At 36.3% G+C, this 27540-nt stretch overlaps 1 protein-coding gene across 2 annotated transcripts; it reads right to left on the reverse strand.

Annotated features, from left to right (window-relative positions):
• On the reverse strand, positions 1 to 27438 carry LOC121425233. Of its 2 annotated transcripts, XM_041621249.1 has the most exons (5): positions 27288 to 27435; positions 15630 to 15769; positions 7286 to 7405; positions 3341 to 3490; positions 1 to 1475 (listed from the first exon to the last, which is right to left on the reverse strand). In XM_041621249.1, the coding sequence occupies exons 2-5, from the start codon at positions 15715 to 15717 to the stop codon at positions 991 to 993; spliced, it is 843 nt and encodes a 280-aa protein (XP_041477183.1). In that variant the 5' UTR covers positions 15718 to 15769; positions 27288 to 27435; the 3' UTR covers positions 1 to 990. The 2 variants fall into 2 exon arrangements, with proteins under 2 accessions (XP_041477183.1, XP_041477184.1); XM_041621250.1 differs by lacking the exon at positions 3341 to 3490 and having other exon boundaries at positions 27288 to 27438.
• Positions 27439 to 27540: the final 102 nt, after the last annotated feature.

Consider the following 27540-nt stretch of genomic DNA (forward strand, 5'->3'; position numbering starts at 1 on the left):
GGAGTTGTCTTATTTAATAAACAACTATGATATACAGTATATAAAGAATATTAAACATGTTTCCAATCATTCTGAAGAATACTCTACCAGAAAAATATTCAAAGAAAGGTGTTTATATCGCTGAGATAACATCATGAAGACATTGAAGACCTGGGGTGTTTCATCAATATCTGTCGTCTCATAACGAAAATTTCCATGTTTTTTTATTGGCTGCGAAGCACAGGTGTCTGACGGTTACCATCGATTACTCTGGTAACTGCTTCTCGATAACCTGTCGGTGCTGACAACTTTTATGCAACAATCCCCAGATCGCCATAATTATATCTACTACTAGTATACCGCCAACACTCAAGGAGTTTTAGATGCATGGATACAATACAACCAATATTATTACGTAACTATAATGTTGACCGGGCATTGCCTGATCCTCGAGTAAGTTCCAGACTGTCAACTTTCAGTTCACCATTTCAAGATAGGGTTCCATGACAATTCTCCCGATAGAAAATCTGCACGTTATGCCAAACATAAACCCTAAGCCTTATTTTTACACTATTCTGAACCAAAATCTCTATGAAAATCCTCACTCCCTCTGAGATATTAAGACCGGAGCAAATGTCACAGGAGAAAATGTCGTGTCACTAAATCTTTAACCATTTTTTGAATGATATGGTTACATAACTTTTTTGAAACACGGAAGGAGTAGGGGGTAGGGGTGGGCAATATTCTCCCTCGCTGTATACATGCTATAAAACCTAACCCCCCCCCCCAAAAAAAAAAAAAGGTTTCTGAAAAGTATCTGTCAATGGCACACTGGAAAAAGTAACAGTGGGTGCAACTTAGTACTAGCTACTTCGAAAGTACTAGCTACTTGGAATTGACAAATATTCCTTCGGGAATTCATTTTGTCCACTGTATGTTTCAATAGATGAACTACACTACACAGATATAATTAAACGTACGGACTATATTATCACACGATCTTAACAATTTCTAAATCGTACACACAGCGCAAGTGAGTTCCTGACCGTCAATATAGGGTCCACAACGAAGCCCAGTTCCGGCCACACATGTAGCTGTTACCATGTAAAAGAGAGCCCCATCTTCGTTTCCAGCTGTACCAGGCACTGCTTCCATGTCACGATCGAAACAAACGAACTCAGTACGTGCGTGACCAAAAGAATCTGACATGAGGTAACCACTATACTCCAGGCGCCACTCGTCAGAAGGGCACTTGTTCCGCGCAGGGATCATCAATTTGGTAGATCGTCCTGAGGGCGCCCTGCAGACTGCACATTTTGGTGTATGGTCGTGGATACCCTGGAGACGACCGATGGCGTTTATTGTCTGATATTCGGCAGAGTACAGCAGACCACGAGTTCCACCAGACTGATGTTCATCATAAATAGGGTCAGGTGGCAAACACAGATAGTTAGATCCACTTCCTGGATGTGTGTAGTGAGCTCCTGCTGCAATACCTACAAATTGCATACACAACAATGCTTATAAGTAGGGGAAAGCAGGGTAAGTTGAGCATAAGGGCAAGTTGAGCCACCAGCCCCAGGCAAATAATGAATGAGTCAGGAATTGTGTTAGTGAAGTGTATTGATTACCCATTGCATAACCCCTAACCCCACCATATTGTTTTCAACTTTTAAACAAAGAGTACTTTTCTAGGGCTAAGGAAAAATACAAATTTCAGCCAAAAAAGAAAAAAGGGATGTGAAATAAACAAGTGCTTACACACACACGTCTTAAAACACAATAAAGACAAACGAATAACATTGTTAGTCCAAGTATGGATCTTCATTCTTGTAATAGTGTTTTACATGATGCATACGAAATATATGGATGCAAAATTACCGCATTAAGTTTGGAGTGGGGTGAGTTGAACCAGCCAACATGGGGTAAGTTGAACCTTAAAAAGCCATCGATATGCAGGCAGAAAGTAGTAAATTTACATGACTGTTCTCTCTTTTTTTAGAGGAGTTATAATTTATAGAGGATTAGCAAGTGAAAAGACTTTGAATAAAAAAAATGATGGTTGTTCCTCCATACATTTTGTACATTGTTTTTGTAGCTCAACTTACCCCCAGAAGGTGGCTATACTTACCCCACAGATGAGGCATGTTGAGCCATTTGACATCTCTTTTTTAAAGGTGACAATGACTTTCAGTGTGGGGTTTAGAAAGTTACACATAGGTGTAAAATATTTCAAAATAAAGAAATTTTAAGGCAAAGTACTTATTTCTACAAGATTATCAAAGGGATGGTCCGGGCTAAAAGTATGAATAGCTCAATAAATAGAGTAGAATTCACTGAGCAAAATGCCGAAAATTTCATCAGAACTCGGATAAAAGTTATTGAATTCTAAAGTTTAGCAATATTTTGTGAAAACGGTCGTCATGAATATTAATTGGCTGGGCTGATGATGTCACATCTCCACTTGTTATTTTGTATTTTAGTATTTGAAATTACATGTAGGTTTATTAAAAAAAAATCCTCCAAGAACTAGAAAAATTTGATTGACAACTGATATAGTGCATAAGACATTTATTGCTGCAACTTATTTCATTATAAGGGAGACATATAATTACACAAGTATAAAATAATGCAAAAATTATGATTTTATGTAATAACATAAAACGGAAAGTGAAGATGTGACATAATCAGCCCACTTAATGAATATTCATGACGACTGTTTTCCCAAAATATTGCTAAACTTCAATAACTTTATTATTTGTTATCCGATTTCAATGAAATTTTCGGCATTTGCTCAGTGAATTCTACTCTTATTAATATATAAATATTTTCAGCCTGGACCATCCCTTTAATTATATCAATTCTAACATGCAAAAAGCAAAAATGTTAACTTTTCCCGCCTTCCCCTATACAGTTCAGCAGAAGATTATATAACATGCTATTCGATTATCTACTTGCCGTTGGAATGTGCTGTACTCTCTTGGCCAATGCCACTTATAGAACCATCTTAGTATTCTCTTCACTTACATGTAAAAACAAATTTTACATTTGTTGCTGTAAATCTCCGTTGAAATATTGTGACTGTGTTGCACCCCGTTCCCCTTTTTGAGCGGAATTGCACATTCTTATATCAATTATCATTGTTATTATCCGTAGTTATTGTATATTCTAATTTCCATTATCTTTTGAAAAAAATATTCTTATATTTGTTGCCATATTGCGTTTAACTCTGTCGCAAAATACAGTTACTGTTCCCCCCCCCCCCCCCCATCGCAAAGCTTTTCGTCCACTGAACTGCGTGAATCAATGAAATTGAATAAAATGTAATAAATAGAACGTATTTTCAAAAATGTTTTCTTACCAGCATAAACCAGTTCTGATCCATCAACACAAACATCTCTACCCCATCTTATATACACAGCTCCACTACTATTGACATTGATTACTGTATTATTACCACTCGTGTTTTCACTGCTACCATCATTCGTTTGATCTACAGGACTCGGCATTCCTGAAGAGGGGGGAACAAATGTTTTGATATAATTATGTATATATATATATATATATAATATATATAATATATATATAATATATATATATATATATATATATATATTGTGAAAAAAATGAATGAAAAGAACAATGAAAGGCGTAGCTTAAATCAAGGTTCCCCGGAGCTATCTACCCTTGGGAACACTGGTGAGGCCGAAAAGCATTTCTGCCGGGAATCGAACTCGGGGGCCCCCAGCTTTCAACGCCGGTGCCTTAACTACTAGACCACAGAGGCAGGCTATAGTGGCTAGGGCGCCCCCGATCCGATTGACCGTCAGATTAACATATTTTCGACCCCACCAATTAATTTTTCCTTTGTCGGGTGTAGATAAGTTTTAAACGATAACAAACGGCCATGCCTCGGCTGAATCAAAGCAAGTGCTTAGAAAGAACTATTATCTTTGGAATCGTTCTCTCCGTCAACATTTCAGAGGGTCAAAATTTTATACAAGCTCGACCCTCTAAATTTGAGGTTAAGAAAATGCATGAATAACACCACGTTACGATTATATTCGTCGCTCGCTCGAATACGATGACACTAAAACTACATTATGTCAAAATTTATACATCAAGGTCTACATGTTTTCTTTAAAATGTTTATAAAGCACAGACCAATCAAGTTTTAGTGTTGATTTTTATTCTAATTCTTGGGGTTGCTTCGAGTATGCCATCAACCCAATGTAAGGATTTTCTCCTTAGTTTCGAAGCTGCCTAAAATCCATCTCCAGTTGGCTCCAGTTATGGCCAATGCTCGCTAGTTCGGTGAAAACCTATAACCTAGATAGCATATTCCAATATTCGTTAAACAAAATAAATTATTACGAGATACAGCTGCAACGTAACGCGATTTCAGAAAGCAGCCAGTACAATTTTTTTTTAATGTTATTATAGCGCATTTTACGTTTTTTATAAAATGGTTGCTGATTAGAATAGGGTTATCCACAGCATTAAGAACTCCATATGGTTTTTATATTCTATATAGAGGTCCTTGTACAAGCAAGAACCGGATCTAAAGAACTGTTTAGGACCCTTTTCTGCTCCTCTAAAGGTCAAGTCCAACCCAGAAAATTATTGATTTGAATCGAAAGAAAACAAAAACAAACATAACGCTGCAAATTTCGAAATCGGATGTAAAATAAGAAAGTTATGATAAAGTTTAAAGTTTTAATTTTCGCTTATTTTTCACAGACAGTTCTATGCGCAACTCAGCGATATGCAAATGAGAGAGTTGATGATGTCCACTCATTATTTCTTCTTTTTTATTGTTTGAATAATACAATATTTCACTTTTACAGATTTGACAATAAGGACAAACTTAATTTAACCATAAACTGTTAAAATAATGGTAATTGCACATGTTCAAAGGAAATAAAACTTTTGTTTCATTTGACAAGGAGAAAATTAGAATATTTCATATTTCGTATAATAAAATACAAAAGTATAATAAATACATTCATATAATAAATAAATAATTCGTATAATAAAATACAAAAAAATACAAATGTGGAGCGTTGTGGCCCAGTGGATTAGACTTCGGACTTTGAAACAGAGGGTCGTGGGTTCGAATCCCAGCCATGGCGTAATTTCCTTCAGCAAGAAACTGATCCATAGTGTGCTGCACTCAACCCAGGTGAGGTAAATGGGTACCGGTAGGAAGTAATTCCTTAGAAAGCTGAGTGCGCTATGAACGCCTAGCTTAGCCTGGTAATATAGGAGCGCTTTCAGCACCTAACAAGGTGGATATGTGCGCAATATATAAAATATCCTATATTATTATTCAAAGAAATATGAGTGGGTGATGTCATCAGTCTGCTAATTTGCACACTGTTGAGGTGGACTTGTCCTTTAAAGAACATTCAAGGTTCCACATACGGGACAAAGATGCTGAGTTTATAATTAAGATGATATATAAGACATCTTTGAAAAAGCAGAGTGACTTTGCTCGCTCTCTCGATTATGACAGTAACCATGGGCGACAGTTGGGGGACAGGGGCACCATTCCACATAAGGAATATCAAAGTCTTTGATGAAAAAGTTCAGAAAATTAAATATAAAGGCCTGTGTCGTGTCATTCGAAATTACCCTTCATCAGTTGAGAAAATAGCAACGTGGCATTTAATCGCGGGGCCAAACGTTTTTACGCTCTGTTTTTCCAAAGCTTTTTTTCTTCTAAGACTAGCCAAACGTGTTTAGGTGTGTTCCCCCCCCCCCCCCCCTAAGCTTTTTCCCCCGCAGTCATATTCTGGCGGCAACTTGTTTAGGAGCCAAAATGTGGAATTAAAGCCTGCAAAAAAAATGTATAGAGGGTGATTTTGCACACAGAGAAAACCTCGTTGACGGGGTGTTTGGAAATAATTTGGTCACGCATGTGTAAAGCAATACATTTGACCCCCGGGCATTTATATTGTCCCCTCCCTCATGACTGACGCTACCCCTGACTGTTTTTATTACGGGTAAAAAGAAAACTATTTCCAGTACTAAGCTAATATGGAATTAGGATATTGCACATAACGATTGTATCTTCAGTATTTTTCTACTGAAATAACACTATTTCCTTTCTGGTTCTGGTAGCTATGATCAAACGAAAAAAAAGTGTATCAAGTTTGTCATAACCCCGAAGGTAACATTATCAATAATTATTAGTATTATCGTATAATCAATTATTATCTTTATTTTCATTATCATTCCTATCATCATCAGCATCGGCACCTCAGTCACATTTGCTCTCCGGTGGCCGTGCGGCGAGTTTAATTTTTTGTTCAAACCATAGAAATGTTCGGCGGTTCGCGCGGCCAAGCACAGCATGTACCCCGCTCCCCCCCCCCCGAACCCACCGCATTGCAATAGACCTCACACAAAAATTTGACAAATAAATATCAATTATCATATGGCAACAATGACCCTGCCCACATTATAGAGTAATCCGGATATATTTTGTAAACCTTACCCTAAGACCCCCGCCCCCTCCAATAATGACAGGCATCTTCGCTTTACTTTCTGATATTGCTTTTGTTTGCCAACCGCTAACAGCATGTTATTATGATATATCAAATTGAAATGAAGTAGGCATGATACATTGGATTGTCATAGTTATTGGTAACACTCACTTGGATTGTTACCATGGCAATAAAGACCCCCACCCCACCAAAAATGATAGGCATCTTCGCTTTACTCTATTATTGCTTCTGTGTGCCAACTGTTATGACAAACGGGAAAAAAGTTACAGCTAGGTTCTACCAAATTTTCCACAAAAATATGGTTACCATGGCAACCGTGTCTCCACCCACTCCAAAATCATTAGACGGCTTTGCTTTAGTATACAAATGTAGACCAACATCTGCAGTATGTGTACCTCAGCTGATTCAACGAGTCTGCATAGCATAGCAGACTAGGTCTACTGAGGCTGCAGAAATGGCTCGCTTCGCTCGCCCTTTCAGGCTGGTTTGCTTCGCAAACCAGTAGCAGATCCCACCTCACGAGTCATTCAGAGTCTACATAGCAGACTAGCTTTGCTTTACCATAATGGACCTTCATGCCACATTTGAAGATGATCGGAGAAGAAATGCAGCTGGTAGAGCACTCACAAGGAAATCTCTGCCGCGGCGCGATGAGGCCAAATCCATAGTATCCTCCGAACTCTGCATGTTCGGGAGATTATGTAGCTGGTAAAAAAAATGTTAAAACGGTTTCGACTAGAGCAAATATGACTGAGGAATTAACAACAGTTTGACTCCCGTCGTCCTCATTATTCTACCTGATAGTTGGCCATTACACGAAGCGTCCCTCCCATCACGACCGTCTCTTCCCGGTAGGCCAATGTCTCCTGGTGGTCCACGGGGACCGGGAGCTCCTTCTGGACATAGAGAACACGGACCTGACATTTAAAAAATAATATTCAGTTATGCAGATCAAATTTACATGTAAATGTATTTCAATTTACTTGATCTGATTGAGACTAAAGGCCCGGTCCCAGTGACATTTAGGATGGATTGCGCATAAATTGAGGATAAAATTTGATTACAGACGCTAAACATCCGCAATATTCGTAAAGTATGCTGTTTTAAGACGGTTATTTTTCGCACTTGTCCGTAATCATCTGCAAAGGCACATTTTTCCGTTCCCAGGAGTTTTGGGCTGCCCAAAACTCCTGGGAGCGGAAATCATCCGGTTTATATGCGCAATATATACGCAATGCATACTCAATGTATGCGCTGATGCGCTGAATTTTCGCAGTTATCCTGTGATATCCGCAACGGACATGGGATTGCAGATAAGTAGCGGACTGGGATAGAATGCGAAACGAATGAATAGCGTGCCTAATACGACTTTATACCAAGCTATAGTAATTTATAAAGAATGCTTACAGACTGGTCACGAATAGTGCGTTTGTATTACGACTGTTTCGCGAACAATTTGCGAGTACACAGCAAACATTCATCGTAAACCCAGATTACTATATAAATGTAACAGAAAATGAAATTTGACCGTAATTTTTTGTGTAGAATATAGGATGTTGCCATGGTTCATCACGGACATTTGATAGTTGCAGCCATCCAACAACATAACAATCTTCTCTTCCAAGTTCAACGTTTGATCCAAATACGGAAAAGAAAGCGAAGGAGAAATCAAAGAGCTGTCTGGGTGAGACCTTGGATTGGCAGAAGACTAGATCTGGGCATGTACGATAGATTGATGGTGGAGCTGCGTAACGAAGATCCACGTGCCTTCCAGAACTTTATGAGAATGCCCCCAGACATGTTTGACGAACTGGTATACCGGCTCACTCCTCGACTGCTCAAGACACAGACCAACTTCAGAGCGAACTTAGAGCCTGGACTCAAAGTGGCCATAACCCTACGCCATCTTGCCTCTGGTTCAAAATACAGGGACATGCATTACGGTTGGAGGGTCCCTCACAGCACAATCAGCAAAGTTGTCATAGAAGTATGTACAGCCATATCAGAAGAGAACTTTGATGAACAGATGACTTGCCCTACCAACGATGAAGAATGGCGTGAAATTGCCAATGACTGGTTGCAGAGGTGGAACTTTCCTCACACAATCGGCGCGATTGATGGCAAGCATGTGGCATGCAAAGCTCCCCCAAACTCAGGCTCGGAATATTACAACTACAAGGGCTTTTTCAGTATCATTTTAGTTGCCCTGGTCAGTTCTGACTACAAGGTTCTTTGGGCTGACGTATCAGGAAACGGTTCCGCATCAGATGCTCAAATATACAACCAAAGTGAGCTGAAGCAAGGTCTCGAGAACGGCGACATTATGGGTTGGCCAAATCCAGATCCCTTACCCAATGACACCCAAGATGTCCCATACTTCATTGTGGGCGACGATGCTTTCTCTCTGAGAACATACCTAATGAAGACATACAGTGCAAAGGCCCTGACCAGGGAAGAGCGTATCTATAACTACAGGCTGTCGAGGGCCAGGAGAGTCGTCGAGAACACATTTGGTATCATGGTGCAGACTCCCTGTGCCTTATATATATCGTTCCCTATCTGTAAGCTTTTTCGGAGCCTGTCCCGACTTGACGCGGTGAAGTTTAACATACCAAGTATGCATACCCCGCCACCATCCCTGTAGATGCTCTGATGTTATCTCAAGCTCAGTGGCTTTTTCTTCCCACAAAGCTTCTTTCTGTTTGTGTCTTTAACCATCCTACTTCCCCTTCTCCACAAAAGCTCATTTTCTGCTAACCATTCGAAGGCATTATCTTCTTGGTCGGGTTTGAGGGTGAAGCTCTTTCGTGGCCTCTTCTCTTTCTTCTTTTCAGCTTTGTCATCTCTAGGCTGACTTGGACCAGGGACCTCATCGGCGCCAGGGAGGTCTTCTGGAGGTGGACTCGGTGACCTTGGGGATTGTGGAGGAGGTGGTACTGGTGACGGAGCCCTCTCTCCAACTTTGCTTGTCTTTTGTTTCTTCTTTCCTCTTGATTTGGCTCTTGTTGACATGTTGCTACTTTCTACAATGTTGATAAAGATAATGACGCTGAAGAGTGGAGTGCTCTTCTTTTATATGGTCTCGATTCAAATGTATCACATTCGCAATGCGACCGTTGTTTCCGCACCACGTGCGCATTGCATTCTCTATGCATACGTAATACTTCCGCAATAATCGTTTAGCATCCTATTTTTGTCCGCAATACATGTGTTATACTTCCGCATTACTTTCGTTACATTTTCGTAATGTCTGCAATACATTCCACAATTTTACAAGCAATATCCCTCGTAAAATAGCATTCGCAAGGTAATTCGTTTTTATTCGTGATATTTCCGCTTTTAATCGTAATTTGTTCGCTGTACATCTTTTATGTATCCGCAATTTTAAAGCGGATTTTTATTTTTTTTGCCAAATTTTTTTTTGTATTTATATGTTTTATTGGGTCCACACTGACCAAAAATAAACAAAAATAACAAATCAAACATAATTAAAATATTTACAAGTGATCATAACATCATTAGAAAAAAAAAACATATATAATAATAAAAAGAATAAATAAGAAAAAATAAATAATAAAGAAAAAAAGAGCGGAAAGATTTATGCAATGGCACAGACATGATAACTTATACAATTTTGATGGCAAGTATTTGTATGCATATATACAGGGTAAACATGATACATATAATGATACATGTAAAGATGACAAAAATTATAATTCAAACTTCCATTTCTTAAAATGAGCCGTGGGTTTATGTCTTTTTTTGGCCACACAATATTCAATTTCCCTTTGCTTTTTAACAAATGATCTGAAGGCTCCAAAGTTTGGATCAACTTTGCTGAATTTACAAATGAAAATGAAGTACTTCAACAATAAAAATAAGTAGGAAATGAACTTGTCATCCGGATCACCAAACATTTTACTGAAATTAGATAAAGTAAAATTGGAATCAAACTTCTGTATTAAAATAGTCAATAAATCTTGCCACAGGGGTAAAACCTTTTCACAAACACAAAATATATGAACCGATGTTTCAGGGAATTTGTTGCAAAATTCACACAAAGGGGAATCTTTCCTTTTAATCTTGAAAAGAAAATCATTAAAAGCAATGCATTTGTGAAAAACTTTGAAATAAAAGGAACGAATTTTAGTGTCTATCGAACATTTGAAGTTATTGCAATGTATTTTCTCCCATGAAATATTGTCAGGAATGGGTAAGATACTGCTCCAATATTCATAACGTGCGTCAGGGCTAGATTTGCCACTCAAGATATTATAGGCGTAGCTGGGTAATTTTTTAATACCTATCAATTTGAGAATTAACATATGATGAACATCATCATTGTCATGGACGTCAGCTTTTTGAAGATTGGGAATAAGCCAGTCTTTACGGATATTTTGGATTAGAAAATTAAATTTTCTTCTGTCAGAACGAGGTATATTAAAATCCAAGATAAGTTCTTCAAACAATTTATGGCCAGGGAGGGGTGGATTAAGCAAATCTGATATCGTGTGAACATTGTTATCATACCATGTACCATAATAAAAATATTGTTTGGATTTAGAACGAATCAATCTGTTAAACCATAATGATTGACATTCCCCTAAGTCAGAGAAACTACAATCAAAGATATCAAAAGTGGCTTGTTCTCGATATATATACCAGGTGCGTAAAGAATCAGCAAGTTGTGTACATCCCAGAGATCTTAAAACACATTCAGGGGCATATGCTTTCCAAAGAATATTTGAATCTTGATGAAAAGATTCCAAAAAGGACAACTCAATATATTTCCATGTCGAAGTATATCTGTCATCAAGAAGATATTGCACCCAATACATCCTTTGAGCAAGGGCAAATGCATAAGGGTCTACCATTCGAAGGCCACATTGGCTATAATCATTGCACATCAGTTTTCTTTTAACCCTGTCCTTGCCTCCTTTCCAAATAAATCTAAAAAACATTTTATTCAAGTCCTTATAAAATTTAGAAGGAACTTTGATACCAAGAACAGAAAAAAGGTATAAAAGTTGAGGCAAAATAAGAGACTTGATAACACAAATTCTACCAATCAGAGAAAGATTCCTCATTTGCCAGCAGTTAATAGTCTGTTCCATTCTTTTCAACTTTACCTTATAATTGAGATCAAACAGTGAACCAAAATTAAGTGAAAAATGAATTCCCAAAGATTTAAATGTATTTGTCTTCCACGTTATTCCCCGGTTAGCAAGGGGAAATTCTTGGCAACCCCGCTTAGAACCAATCCAGATGGCTTCTGTTTTAGATAAATTAATTCTGCATCCAGAATGCACTCCAAATATATGTAAAGTATCAAAAAGGTGATTAAAAGAATTATTAGAACCGTCCAAAAATACAACAGAATCATCTGCAAAAAGAGAAATCTTTACTTCATGCCCGTTAACAGGAATTCCTTTGATTTGATCATTGTGGCGAATAGAAAGAGCCATTATCTCGATTACAAGAAGAAATAAATATGGTGAAATCGGGCATCCTTGAAAAATACCTCTTTGCATAGAAATACGGTCTGTTAAAAATCCATTATTTAAAACATAAGTCTGCCGCGAAGAATACAGAGTCTTGATCCATTTTTTTTGCCAAATTTAATGCGGATGACAACGAATGACCGAAATTTGTATTCGCAATTCATGCATAATTCAACTTCCCCCTCCAGTGGGACCGGGCCTTAAAACGTTTGAATAACGGAAAATTCACATGTTTAACGGATAATAAAAGATTTGCATTATTAATACAGGTTATAAATACAGGTTAAAGATTCCTTCCATGATAAAAATATGTTTTATGGCAGCAATAATGTTCCCATATGTTAGTATGCTGTGCGATCATGTAACACACGTAGTTCCGACAAAATATATTAAAGGGAAGTTCACCCTGACGAAAAATTTTTTGAAAAATACCCAGGAAAAAATAATAAAATACGGATGAGGATTTGAGCAAAATCAATGTAAAATGCATAAATTACATTTTTGTTTAATGATTCACGATGATGACTAAGTGTGTTCTTTATTCGGGAGCGGGTGTGAAATAATTTGTCGATTGATAACTTTTCAGGGCAAGGCAATTTCCTTGGTCTGGGTGAACTTCCCTTTTAACTAAAGTATCTTCCAATACACTACATGTATTGCACAAAATTGACTTCATCATCGTGGCAAAGTTTACACCAAGGAAGGTTCAAGTTTGCTCATGAATCAATGGTAGCACCTTTTGGCATATTTGGGGTGTAAGCTTGCATCATGGGTGAGAAAAGGTGCAGCAATTAACCTTATTACTATTCTTTGTACCAATAAATGCTCGACTGCATCCTGAGAAGTGCAACATTTTCACTTTTAAGGAGCATAATGGACGTTACGAAATGTTCAAATTTGCATCTTTATTGCATGGTTCATCTCTGTACCATATAGGGTGCCGAAAAAAGGCATTATCTTAGTAAATATAAATGAAAACTAATATAATCCTCTCCATATTATTTATTCCCATTACCTTAATAATCATGTTTCTGAATTGTTTTGGCTTCGTAAAATTAAGTTTAAGTTAGATTTTAACTTTCTCGTTATGTCGTTTTTGTAGTTCATTTTTTATAAGCATCAAGCATTGAGTTTATTATTGCCTACAGTTATTCAGTTAAACTTTTACAACTTAAGTCCACCATTGGAAAAGGTAGGTGCATATTCAATATCCCGTTATAATCTATTGAGTGTGATATACGCATACGTGCATTTATTGCGAAGGACTATATCAATTAAGATATAGACAGAAATAAAAAAAAATAAATAGATCTCGAAGTATAATAATGGTTTGTTCCTCTTTCTCCACCTCTCTCTCTCCTTACCTCTGTCCATCTACATTGCCCCTTTCTTTTTTATTTTCTGGTATATTCTTTTAAAAAATCTGTTATCTTGGAATTAAGTTTTGTTGGTCCGAGTGTGGAGATTTAGACGTGAATTTTAGCAGGCATTCTTTTTATTTCTACCTTACTTGGGAATTTATGTCTTTGATGTTGCTGTCTTATATGCATTGTTTTTTAATCCGTAAAAGACTTGAATGAAATGGGAAATAATGTAAAATGAAAGAAATGGGAAATAATGTAAAATGAGCGGCTATCAAATAGTCATGATTGGAATAGCGCCAGTATAACTTACATATATTTTTTTATATATGAATTCTCTTCATTAAAAAAACTTGTAAGTTAAACTTTTAAAAGACAATATAACTTTCATGTTAATCATTCATATTTAAATACGCTTTATTTCAGGGCTGGCTATATTTGAACTTGGAAAGTTTGAATCAATGGCGGATCCAGGCGAGGGCACATCCGATCCTCGCCCCCCCCCCCGAGGGTAATAGCAAATATTTGTAAGGTGAATATGTCGTTCATATATATAGTCAAGTCTTATTTTCCTTAACCAAATGACCTCAATTTTGCAGTGAATCCCATGTATATATGCATGTCATTTTTTTCATTGAACAAAGTGAATACTTTATCATTAACATACAGTGCGTATCCAAAAAAAGTTAACACTTAGAAAAAAAATCCTGTAAAATCATACATTTGCATTATCCTGAAGATTTTTCCACATTTTAACATTGGTACAAGTCCATTTCAGCAAATAACGATAGAAATGTCGACAAATATTTCCGCTTGAGTGAGCATCACTTACTTTTGAAATGTTAGTGAAAAATGATTTGCGCAAAACTTTGAAATAGTATAATGCGAATAAAAGTAGATCTTAATCATGAAGAACATATGAAATTTAGCAGAAAAATTGATTTGAAGTATCTTTATCTTTAACTTGTTTTCTTGCCTAAAACACTTCGAAGAGTGCCATTGCGCCCACCTCACTCTCCCACACACCGAGGCTATCGTGACGATATTTTACACTGAGCTGTGATTTATACATGAAATGGCTTAGGCTTGATTTTCATTTTGCTGATCATTGTGTAGCTTGGGAAATGTGTGGAGAAACAAGCATTAAATGAAAAATGAACTGTAAACCTACTATAAATGATAAAAACCTAGTGAAAAAAAATCTTATACGAACTTTTGTTCAGATTCAGTTATATCCTCATATCCAACTGGCACAAAAAGGGTAAAGGTTGTGCTTACTAAGTATTAAAATTTTAATTTTGGTGGCAAAATTGTTACAAAATGCTTGAATGTATCCGTTTTATTTCAATTGACTAAAAGTGAAAGGGAAATGTATGAGAATTGTGTTTCGCAGGGTAAGTTTGATTTCACCCTTTCCCTTTGACACAGCGTGAAAACGAGCATTTCTGCGCAAATAGATTTCTGCAAGCTTTACAAAAATGGACAGTGCTCACTCAAGTGTTGCATATTGTCAAAACTGTTACTTTCCTTAGATAGATGAGACCCAGACCCAAGGATATATGTGACAAATTACCCACATTATATATATTTTTTTATTCCCAGGGCTTTTTCAAAGTGTATACTTTTTTGAAACGCCCTGTATATTTTTTGCTTTTCAAATTTTTCCTGTAACAAAATGACCTCATTTTGTAGTGAATTACTTTTTTTTCTTGTCAATATTTTCATTGAAAAAAATTACCTCAATTTTGTAGTGAATACTTTATTTGTTCATTATTATACATTTTTTTGTGCTTGTCAAATTTTTTCTAAAACAAAATGACCTCCATATTGTAGTGAATACCTTTCTTCTATTTTTCTTTTGTTTTTGCTTTTCATATCATTCCTGACGCAAATCACCATTTTCATGGGGGGTATTTTTTCCGTAGAAAATTGCCCCCCCTCCCTAGAAAATATTTTATTCGCCCCTAGTCGGAATCATGCAAAATTCAGAGTCGTTGAAGCCCAAATTGATATAAAAATATATTACACTCTAAAAACACTGAGTAAAAAATTACCCAATATTGAGTAAAAAGGGAACATGCATGTTTGCGAGGTATTTCTTACCCCATATTGGGCTATTTCAACGCAACATTGCGTAAAATTTACCAAATATTGGGAATCTATTTACCTAACAACATGCATGTTCCCAATTTACCCAATATTGTGTAAACTTTTTTTAGAGTATATCAAGCCGTTTTAGATCATTAGAAGGCAATAAAATGTTGCGGGACTATACATACCATTGATCGGACCGTCTACGTCAATAGTGAGACCAGAAGTAGTAGCAATAGTGGTAACAGAAATCATCCAGAGTAATAGATTGGTCATCTTGAATTAGAATGTCCTGGATTCCGATGTCACAGCTAGGGATTTGATGCTCCTGTTGGAGTTAGAGGAATTTGTTTACGTCTCGCATTAATTAAAGATTCAAAAAGATCATTGGAGAAGTAACTCACTCAACTCAAGATGGTTGAGACAGAAATTTTCGAGTCAATGATAATCGTGGGTCTTTATTTCGAAAGATTAGTAGACTTGTTAACTGCAAAAAAAGGGACGAACGCTGCATTTTTTAGTACAAATGCCCCACTTGGCACAAATGTTCCTTGAGTCAAAAGAAAAGGATTCATCCAAAGAGACACGCTGTTTCTATGCAAATAAGCAAGTAATTTGCATCAATTTGCATATTAGGTGATATATTGAAAACAAGAATTTAAGAATATATATTTAACCAGAATTGCCCTAAAAAAGACTTAGGGTAAGAGACGGAAGAAAATTGACATAAAAAGATTGGGATATCCTTGTTTATTATTACCTAATTTACATAAATTATGCAAATTTCAATTTAAAACAGGGTATCTTTTCATGAATCCTAAACTGTTTTATAAAAAACAGCAATACACAATGTCAACATTCTACATGAGAATATATTAGCGAAAACATCGATATGCTTCATGACAGTATTAGTGTCTTAATTTGCATAGAAAGTGGGCAAATATGTCAAAATGTATGACGTGATATTGCGCTAAAACAATACCAAAACAACCTCTATATCCAGTCATACTCACGAATCGGACAATAAAGCGATCGATGGTATGTCATTCGAGATAACACAATCTCAACACAATAGCTTCCATCGGCTTCTCGTATCGCTTTTGTTGGTGTATCTGCCACACCGTAATCTATGGTATATACGGGCAAAATGGATTTCGGTATCGGTAAAACACTATTTTGTTTATTTGTTTCTAATATGTTTTCTTGGAAAATTTACAGGAGACATTGCTTTGCAGGTTACCGCTTTAATGAAGCTCTGGCACATGAATCATGATGAATGTACCCCCACCTCAATCCATATTTTAACTTTGTTAAAATATCTTTTGGAGACCCCGAAGTGGCAAAACTGCATTCCCCGTGGCATTCCCGCTACTTTACAAAACCAGTTTGACTTGTATTATCGACTTGGAAAAGACAGATGTATGAGACATCAGTTAACATGTTTCCTGAAGATAAGTTTTTTTTTTAAACCTACGTCCACGGGAGCCCTCCTAATTTACCCCATCCCCTCTCTGTATTTCGACACTAAATAAAAAAAATATCGTGTTTTAAAGCCACCGGCAAGGCAAATTGCGTTTTTGGTATAATAAAGCAACTTTTATATCTATATTTCATATTTATCTATATTAATATTATTATTATTATTATTGTTGTTGTTATCATAATTAGTGTTGTTCTGCTCTAGCACAGTAGAGGCTATAGCAGGAGCATGTTTAGGATTCCCTTTCCCTTTTGGTTTTATGTATTAGAAATAGTTTGTCTTTAGAACTCTTAAAAGATTACTTTTGTTTGTATTGATATCTTGGAATAGATTGAGAAAATACTCTACAATTGACATGTTGAAGAGCTGTGGTACAATGAAGAAAAGCCACACGTAAGTTCCAAACTACTGAAACCCCTTTGATTCCACTCTATGTTAAATTTAAATATATTTAGAGCCCATTCGGAAGAAAGATACATTTCTACTACACACAGTAAAGCCTCTTTCCTTTCTCCTCTTGAAAAGAAAACATAGAAGGCATTGTTTTATATCGCATAAAATAAGTTCGTGTACATGACGGTGGCCTGTTGAAGTTGCCGAACCCTTTATTTTGTTTTGACAATATATATTTAGAATATCGTCTAAATGAAGCCCTCATCTGGAAAAGGGCACTTATTAAAGGCAGCATCTACATTATATAGAGGAGGTCCTGGTACTTGGAAGCGGGGGCTGAAGCCCCCGCAAGATTTTCCGGAAGGGGGGGGTGTGCTGCGTGTGTTATTCTCCATAGACAGCACCCCCGGAATTCCGGCAGATGTGATAAAACGAAAAAAAAAACGTTACCAAAAAAATTTCATTTTGTAGTGCAATCCTTTTTGTTTATTTGATTGTTAAATTTCTTGATTTAAATTTGAAAAGCAAAAAAGGTTCAATGTAAAATTTTGGTCCCAAGAAATTGAACAAGTTTCAGCCCCTCTTCCCAGTGCCAGGGCATTCTCTATAAAACACGATATTTTTTTATATATAAAGTCGAAATACGGGGAGGGGATGGGATAAATTCGGAGGGCTCCCGTGGGCGTAGGCTTAAATAAACAAAAAAAAACTTCCTTCAGGAAACATGTTGACTAATGTCTCATACATCTGTCTTTTCCAAGTCGATTATACAAGTCAAACTGGTTTTGTAAAGTGGCGGGAATGCCGGGGGAAGCAGTTTTGCCACTTCGGGGTCTACAAAAGATATATATTTTAACTTTATAAAGTTAAAATATGGATTGAGGTAGGATACATTCGTCAGGATCCATGTGCCAGGGTTTCATTAAAGCAGTAAACTGCAAAGCAATGTCTCCTGTAAATTTTCCAAGAGAAACAAATAAAACAAAATTAATAGTGTTTTACCGATACCGAAATGCATTTTGCCCGTATTGTATCATAGATTACGGTGTATCAGACACACCAACAAAAGCGATACGAGAAGCAGAAGGAAACTATTGTGTTGGGATTGTGTTATCTCGAATGGCATACCATTGATCGCTTTATTGTCCGATTCGAGAGTGTGACTGTGACATAGAGGTTGTTTTGGTCTCGTTTTAGCGCAATATCACGTCATACATTTTGTCATATTTGCCCTCTTTCTATGTTTTCGCTAATATATTCCATTTCATGTAGAATGTTGACATTGTGTATTATTTGCTGTTTTTTTTAACAGTTCAGGATTTATGAAAAATACTCTTGTTTTAAATTGTAATTTGCATAATGTATGTAAATTAGGTAATAATAAACAAGGATATCCCAATTATTTTATGACAATTTTCTTCTCTGTCTTAATTACCCTAAGTCTTTATTTCCAATTTTAGGGCAGTTCTGGTTCAATATAATTATATAGTATATGAAATACTTGTTTTTACTACATCGACATAATATTCAAATTTATGCAAATTACTTGCTTATTTGCATAGATACAGCGTGTCTCTTTGGATGAATATTTTTCTTTTGACTCAAGGAACATTTGTGCCAAGTGGGACATTTGTACTAAAAAATACAGCATTCAACCTTTTAACACGTCTACTAGATGAGAGGGGGAATGAAATAGAAATGGGTGTATTTCTTGAATTTGGTTACTAATGTTTTGGGTATACTTTCCCCTTTTTTCGCGCGATGTTATCTTCCATGACTCGTAAGGCACCACCAGCCTTAGTCAAGGTCAAAGGGAGAAGATATACCCTCTTCTCTTTACCAATATACATATACTCTTCTTATTTGTTTTTTCCACCAATTGAAAATCACAGAAGAAATGTTAAATTTTAAAAAGCTTTCAATTCAATTTCAATTCATTTTATTTCATTTTCAACAGAACAAAGTAATGAGGTCAAAATAGTAACGATGAACTTGTACAGACAAAATAAATCGAGACATGTACAGTATATGATTTTTGTCTATAAGTAGAATAAAACAGTATAATATAAAAGTAAAGTATCATAACCATTATAAAAAAAAATCTGAGAAAATGGAGGGATCCACTAAAAAGCAGTGCTTGTATTGTGTGGACCCCTCGAAATAATTATTTTAGAATTGCCTACGAAGACAGACACGAAAGTGACAAAACAGAGAACAGAAAAACAAAAAAAACAAAGAAGAAACAAGAAAATGGAAACTCACACAAGAGATATGAAAATAAAAGTGAAAAGAGAAAGATGATAGAGCAGGACTTCAACGAGCGGATAATAACAAAAAAAGAAAATAAGTTAAAGAGGCATGAAGTGGTGAATTTAATGAAATAATTATTTAAAATTGAGGAAATGGTGACCTGTATGATTTCAGAAAATTATTTTTAAGTTTCATGTTAAAAGAACAGAGGGATGCGCTTTTAATGATATATTCAGTAAGGGAGTTCCAGATCTCGGACCATCGTATAATTTTTTTATTAACAAAGTGTTCTTAAGAGGTAAATGGAACTCATTAGACTGTCTCGTAGGGTAATGAAATTAACGATTTTGAGGGAACTTTGAATCAATTACGTGAGGAAGTGAATTGTGTCAGCCTGGCTAATGAGCCAGGCTGACACTTGCACGACTTTTGGCCACGATTTTGTCGTGGCAAGTCGTGCCATTTTTGGTCACGAACTGAGAGGCTCCCGCACGGTTTACGACTTGTTCACGCATAGTTCACGACAAGTTCACGACGAGTTCACGAATAGTTCACGAATGCGTGCCCGTCAGTGTCCACATTGACACGAACTGGCACGACGAGTTCACGCATAGTTTACGCACTTCCCGCATTGGCACGACGAGTTTGCGCAATTCGGATGGTGTCGTGCTGAACTATTCGTGAACACGACGTGAGCTGTTCGTGAACTATTCGTGACAGTCGTGGCATGAGGCGCACTGCCACGCATCCTCCCGTATCGTCCCGACGAGTTCTCGAACAGTTTGCGCATAGTTCACGACCCGGTCGCTAAATTTTGTCGTGACCAAAATTTTGAACATTTCAAAATTCTCGTCCCGACATGGCACGCAGTCACGACGTGTCACGACGTGTTTACGCACACTTCACACCAGTTCACGACTAGTTTGCGCACTGGCACGACTTGAGTCGTGCCAATGCATGACACAAAATCGTGCAGGTGTCCGGCTGGCTTATGTTTTCATGATTTGGTCTTCGCCTTGATGGCCGGTGTAGATTGTTCAGTGGGCGCCAAAGATGACATGTGACATAATTGGAAAATGATCGGTTATGTCAGATAAGAATCTGGCGAAGGCAGGGGTTACAAAAATATTGTCTTATTATATTATAAAAAAAAACTGTGGTAGTTTTAACTATCATTGCAATTTAATTTTCTTATTCTCTTTGTCTTTGTCTTTGGCCTCTAGATCATATAGCATAATAAAGTACCGGTACACAAAAATTTGACGGCAAAACGAGCTCGAAAAATGCAGGTTATAAAATTTCGGTACCTTTATTTGAAGCGTGCCGAAAAGTATGAATGAAAATGACAATAATTGAAAACGTTTGTTATGAGATTGACTGTGTGATAGTAAAATATGTGTAATAGAAAATAAATGAAACTGAATAGAGGCCAAAGAAAATGACGAAACAGAAGTAAGACATGCATTGAATTTGATACAGCATTATAGTCAACTATGCAGAGACTGAATAACTATAAAGAAATATGTACGGGAAGGCGGGGTAAGTTGTGACACTTTTTGCTTTTTGCATGTTAGAACTGATATGATTAATGATCTTGAATAAAAAGTACCTTGCCTTAATATCTAATTCTTTTGAAATATTTTAAACATATATTTAACTTTCTACCCCCACACTGAAAGTCACTGTCACCTTTGAAAAAAGAGATGTCAAATTGCTCAACTTGCCCCATCTGTGGGGTAAGTTGAGCCACCTTCTGAGGCAAGTTAAGCCACAAAACTGTGTACGAAATGTATGGGGAAAGCCAACTACCATGTCAGTTTTTTATTTCAAGTTTTTTTCAGTCGCTTATTCACCATAAATACCAATATCCTCTAAAAGGAAAGCAGTCATGTAAACTTGCCCCTTTCTGCCTGCACATTGAAGGCTTTTTAAGGTATTTTATATACATTACCATAAGAATTACCATGGCTCAATTTGGCCCATGTGGGTTTGCTCAACTTACCCCAGTCCTAACTAAATGCGATAATTTTGCATCCACACATTTCTTATGCATCTGTCATGTAAAACTACAACAAGAATGAAGATCCATACGTGGACGAACAATGTTCTATGTTTTTATTATAAACCCCTCAAAAAAGTTCTGCAACTCAAGTTTGAGTGCTAATAAATTTCTTAGTGTGCCATCATTGGAAAGTATGATTATTCCTCTTTACGATCATGTGTCATTTGTAATGCTAGTGTTATCATGAAATACACAGACATGATAATACACAGCAATGTTAGAAATGAAATGTTGCAAAATGCGTCGTTTCCAACAGCGAATTTCCATTTAATTGTTTCGAGGATGGACCGAGTGCATTCACTGTCACCTGCATGGTAGAAATTCTATAGAAATGGAGACTCTTGTTAGAAATCAATGCATTTTGCAACATTTCACTTCTGACTTTTCTCAATGTTCAGGGTGATTGCATATTTCGTGATTACATAATCACAAAAAAATGGCATGTCATTGTAAAGAGGAATAATTCAGCTTTCCATTGATACCAGTTTCATCTTTTATACTTCATTAACCAAAAAGATATCATCCCCAAAACTCAGTTGCAAAACTTTTTTTGAAGGGTTTATTTAAAAACGCGTGGGTGTAAAAAGCACTTGTCTACTTCACACCTTTTTTTCCCTGTTTGGCTGAAATTTGTATTTTTCCCTCTAAAAATGTACTTTTTGTTTCAAAGTTGAAAATAGTGTGGTGGAGTTAGGGGTTATGCAATGGGCCATCAATATGGCACCACACTGTAAAAACTGGTGTTAAAACTGACACTAATTGTGTTAATAGGACCACACACTGAGGTTAAAATTACACCCTAGAGATTGAACATAACATCAAAGAGTGTAAATGTAATAACCAAAGGTGTTGTAATAACACCTATAGGTGTAAAACGAACGCCACCATTTTAACACCGGTGTAAAATAACTGGTGTGGTCCTCTATGTACACCGGTGAACACCAGTTTTTGCTGTGCACCATGATATCTGGCTCATTCATTATTGTCCTGAGGGTGGTGGCTTAACTTGTCCCTATGCTCAACTTACCCCGCCTTCCCTTATACAGGAATACATATACAAAGGCACATATGGATTGTACACAGCAAAAACTGTGGTGTTAACCGGTGTACATAGAGGACCACACCATTTATTCTACACCGGTGTTAAATTGGTGTTAGTTTTACGCCTATAGGGGTTTTTACAACACCTATTGCTGTTTCATTTACACTCTTTGGTGTTATGTTCAATCTATAGGGTGTTGTTTTAACACCTCAGGGTGTGGTCCTCTATTAAGACCAGTTGTGTCAGTTTTAACACCACAGTTTTTACAGTGTACCAAATGAACAGGGTTCCGTAGACTCGGCATCTAAGTGAAGGATCGCAAATGCAGATACAGAGACGGAGATATAGTGACATTATTAAGAGTGTTACAGGGAATGAGAGAATACATCGAGAGGGAGAGGTTGGAACGAGAAAAAGGGGGAGAAAGGCAGCGCATTACCTCACGTTCATCATCGAGTCCGCAAAACCCCGTGCACTTGACAATAACAGTTTGTATTTTTGTATACCTAATTTAGAAGAATGAAAAGTAACATTTCCTGATTATTTAACTTAGTTGATATAGGATGAGGACAGGTATGCATTGAATTGCTTGATTTGGCAATTACATTCGTTAAACAAAACAGACAGTTAAACCAAGAATCCTTAGGATTGACGTAATTATTAAAGAAAAAAAAACGCCTTTACATTGAGACGAAGGGGCATGCAAAAAAAGTAACGTCCGAAAGCTTGGATACTGGCAATACTATAAAGAAAGTGGAACTGCAAGACAATTCGAACATAAAAAAGGAAGGCATGTAATGACTAAAGCCCGGACTGAAACTTTCAGAAGCTTGAAGGGGGGGGATAAAATGTACAAGCGGCATGCAAAACAGTTCGAACATGAAATACAGAGAGCAGCAAGAAATGCAATATAAAAAGGAGTACTTTAAATGGCAGAAAAATTCAATAAAATGAAATAAAATTACCTCCAGCATGCAAGGCAATTAAATCAGAATGGCCAAGAATTTACATTGTGAAATGTGAAGTGATTATGCAAGAGAAAAGTTGAATTTGCTGAAAGGTAGAGGTAGAGAAAACACAAAGAAAAAGCATGCAACAATTAAGATCTACATTCCGTACGCCTTACCTGGAATTTGATGTCCTGTTAATCATTATGCCAGATTTTAGGGCGTCCCTTGTTAAAAATAGCTGATGATTGTCGTTATTGAAGAGGAACTGAACATTAGGAACCTTTAATTTTGATAATGAGGAAGGAATTCGGGTAAAAGAACTGGTGGACCCCAAAGAGTTTGTCATTTACTTGGTATCAATAGAAATTCAGATATAAAAGATTACCAAGAAACAAGGCTGGACTTAAATAAGAGCGTATCGGAATTGCAAATTAGCATGACTTGTATGTGAGGAATAAAAGTAGTAAGAGGTTATCCACCCATTGTTAACGAATGGATGTAATTAAAGTTTGACGACGAATTGTCAATGCTTAAATCACAAGAATTTGCCTTAAGATAACAAGGAAAAAGGGAAGTTAGGTGGAGTCCAGAAATAGGGCACACCTTATTACTATGGTCGTTAGAATTTGGAAATGAAAAGAAAAGAAAGCAAACAAAATATGTTTTCTATCTTTAACAAAAGGCAATATAAAGGTGCGACTATGGAAGTCATTTGACATTAAGTCAAAGGTTATGTACAATTGAAAAGAAACTAATGCAAGGAGAGAGACGAAAAAGAGGTGAAAGCCGAAACATCAGCTCTGGAATGCTATCCTCCTCAGATAGTATACATCAGAGGTAGTTCAGTCTATGGATTTTTCAAAATAGTTGGGGGTCGTTTTGATCGCTTTAGGATGCTTTACCCTAAACGTATATCTTTATCATAAACGTGATAATTGTAATTGAAGTTTATGGAGATGAATTTTGATACAAAAGGTATCGAGAATATGCATTGTTTATTGATTTTTATGTAATCATTCGAGTTAGTATGACTTGCTACAGTTGGTTACTGCTACATAGTAAATTAATACAAGTTTTGGCGTTTGCAAATCGATAGAAATTTGTGGAATGAGTGTATATATAAATATGAATTATGTTACTTTGTATGGATATTGAAGCTTTGAATTAAAGGTATACTATTGACTATTTTCAGAGGTTATTACGTTATGGTTTAGCCTTAATATCGTGTGCATTAGCATTGTTCAGACAAATACACTTTGTAAAGTGCAGCGTCTCACTCTCTTTAAAATAGGAAAAAGAAAAAATAAACAAAACTGTTCCCCAGAACCTTTCTTCAACCCTTGAAGAACCCGAACAGGTCCTAAACACTGGACAGAGAAAGGTTCTATATAGTATACCGTGGGAGATGGCGATGGATTCGACGGGAGTTGTCTGTCTGAATAATATTTCCCAGGAAACGTCACCTTTTCTGCTACTGGTATTAAAACGAAATTAAAATAAAAACACAAAGTACATTTCAGATATCATTAAATGTATAAGATTTTTTTAATGCAAAATTAGAACAATTTTTTTTTTAATGAGTACATCCTTTAAAGAGAAATCATGCAGGCAAATAGTGTAGTTTCGAAACAAATTAAAGGAACACTGAAGTAATAATTTGCATTTTTCAAACGTTCAGGCAGGAATATATATTATATTAAATGATAAACATTTACCCTTATCTGTTTTTACTAGCAATTGACATTAAAAAAAATCTTTGAAAATTGCTATTTAAGACAGGAAAGGAGACTTTTAGCACCTCTTCTGAATTTAACAAGATATAAGTGATATGCAAAGTACATACAATATCATTTTGCAGCAGGGTAAATAAGGGTACAAAATTTTAGACGTTTAATATAATGTGTCATTTTACTTGCATTATTTGTCTGCAGTTAGTAGCAGGATAGTCTTTCCATGGAAAGTTTATCAGTAATATGCAGTACCATGCAGTAGGAATGTTGTATTAACAGTTATTTGTATGCACATGCACACGTAATACAGTCATCAATATAAAAGAGGAATTGATTAGAATATGAACCTTAAAGGACAAGTCCACCCCAACAAAAACTTGATTTGAATAAAAAGAGAAAAATTCAACAATCATCACACTGAAAATTTCATCAAAATCGGATGTAAAATAAGAAAGTTATGACATTTTAAAGTTGCGCTTCATTTCACAAAACAAGTTATATATATGAACGAGCCAGTTACATCCAAACGAGAGTCGATGATGTCACTCCCTCACTATTTCTTTTGTTTATTGTTTGAAATATGAAATATTTTTATTTTCTCGTCATTGTCATGTGAAATTAAGTTTCATTCCTCCCTGAACACGTGGAATTCCATTACCTTAACATTTTGTGTTTCAGACAAGGAGGTCCTAATCATTAAATTCGTAAAAATTGAAATGTTGTATAATTAAAATAATAAAAACAAAAGAAATAGTGAGTGAGTGACATCATCGACTCTCTCAATTGGATGTAACTGGCTCGTTCATATAACTATTTTGTTAAAAATGAGCGAAATTTTGAAATGTCATAACTTTCTTATTTTACATCCGATTTTTATGAAATCTTCAGCATTGTTCTTGTCTGATTTTTCTCCATTGATTAATCAACATTTTTCTAAGGTGGACTTGACCTTTAAGCATGTGCCTACACGTATGAATACAGAGGAAAAGGCAGGCTTAGTGATTACTTTGTTTTCCAATCAGACCGTAAAAGGTGCTTTTTCCAAGACGATACTTAAGTTTTGCACACGTTGTAGTTTAGAAAGAAAAGGTACAGGATTTCTTTTTTCATTTTTCGACACTTCAGACAGAAAAAAATGTAAATGAAATGGTATTGTCAGCATGTCACCAGACTTATTTAGCATTTGACTTTGAAAACCTATATTAACTTTTTTACGAGTTACTATTCACTTTTGCAAGGTACAAGGTTCAAGAATAAAAGATGTAAAAGTTGTAGATTTCTTCATACCGATAGCTTTCAGCCGTATTATCAAGTTTACAGGAGAGCATGCTCCTCATATCGGCCATGGAGTGAAGGACCTTGTCTGAGCCCGGGTCGGCCAACAAGCCGGGACTTTCATTTCAGAGTCGCTTGGCATATCTAGTGATGAAGCTGAATGAAGGTTGAAAAGTTTTGGGGTTGGTTCTTCCCTTTACGTTTGGCTTTAGGTTCGTTTGTTTTTCGTAAATAATATTGTAGGCAGGCGTCTTAGACGATAGATGATTACTCAAATAAACGTGCTACCATATTGTAGATAACAGTTGTATTTCAAGTGTAGATTAAAGCATTTCTCATTTAGGTTTAAAATTCGCGGGCAGGAGCTCTCCAGCGACATGTCCGTTCACTACGGAGGCATGACGCAAGATCCTAGATTAGCTTAGATTATCTCTGCGAAACTTTTGCTGAAACAGTATTAGCCTAAGAAATAGATGTGATGTGGAATTGATAAGACTTCACTGTATAAAATGAAGTGCTAATTTAGTGCTTGTATAGTGACTGCACTACGAGTGCCTTTTTTCAAATTTAAACTAGAAAATGAGCACTCGTTGTGCAGTCACTATATACAAGCACTTTAAATGCTTCATTTTTTACAATGTTGGAGAAATGTAATTTCCCTTACCTATACTGAGCTTCTCTCTTATTCACCCTGCAGTACTCCTCTGGCTCTTTCTTTGAAATCCAATTTACTTTCTGATTTGTTGAGAGGAAGTGATTGAATATATACAAAGAAGAAGATACGTGGAAAAGTACTGCGTCATGTTCGTTAATGACCTTTCATTTCTTTCATTAAGATAGGCAGATTTCAAAGCAAGAAATTACGTATGAATGCCTTACATAGCGGGATGAAGAAATTGATTAGACCAGGTGACTGG

The sequence above is a fragment of the Lytechinus variegatus genome, chromosome 12, assembly GCF_018143015.1.
Source record: "Lytechinus variegatus isolate NC3 chromosome 12, Lvar_3.0, whole genome shotgun sequence".
NCBI lineage: Eukaryota > Metazoa > Echinodermata > Echinoidea > Temnopleuroida > Toxopneustidae > Lytechinus > Lytechinus variegatus.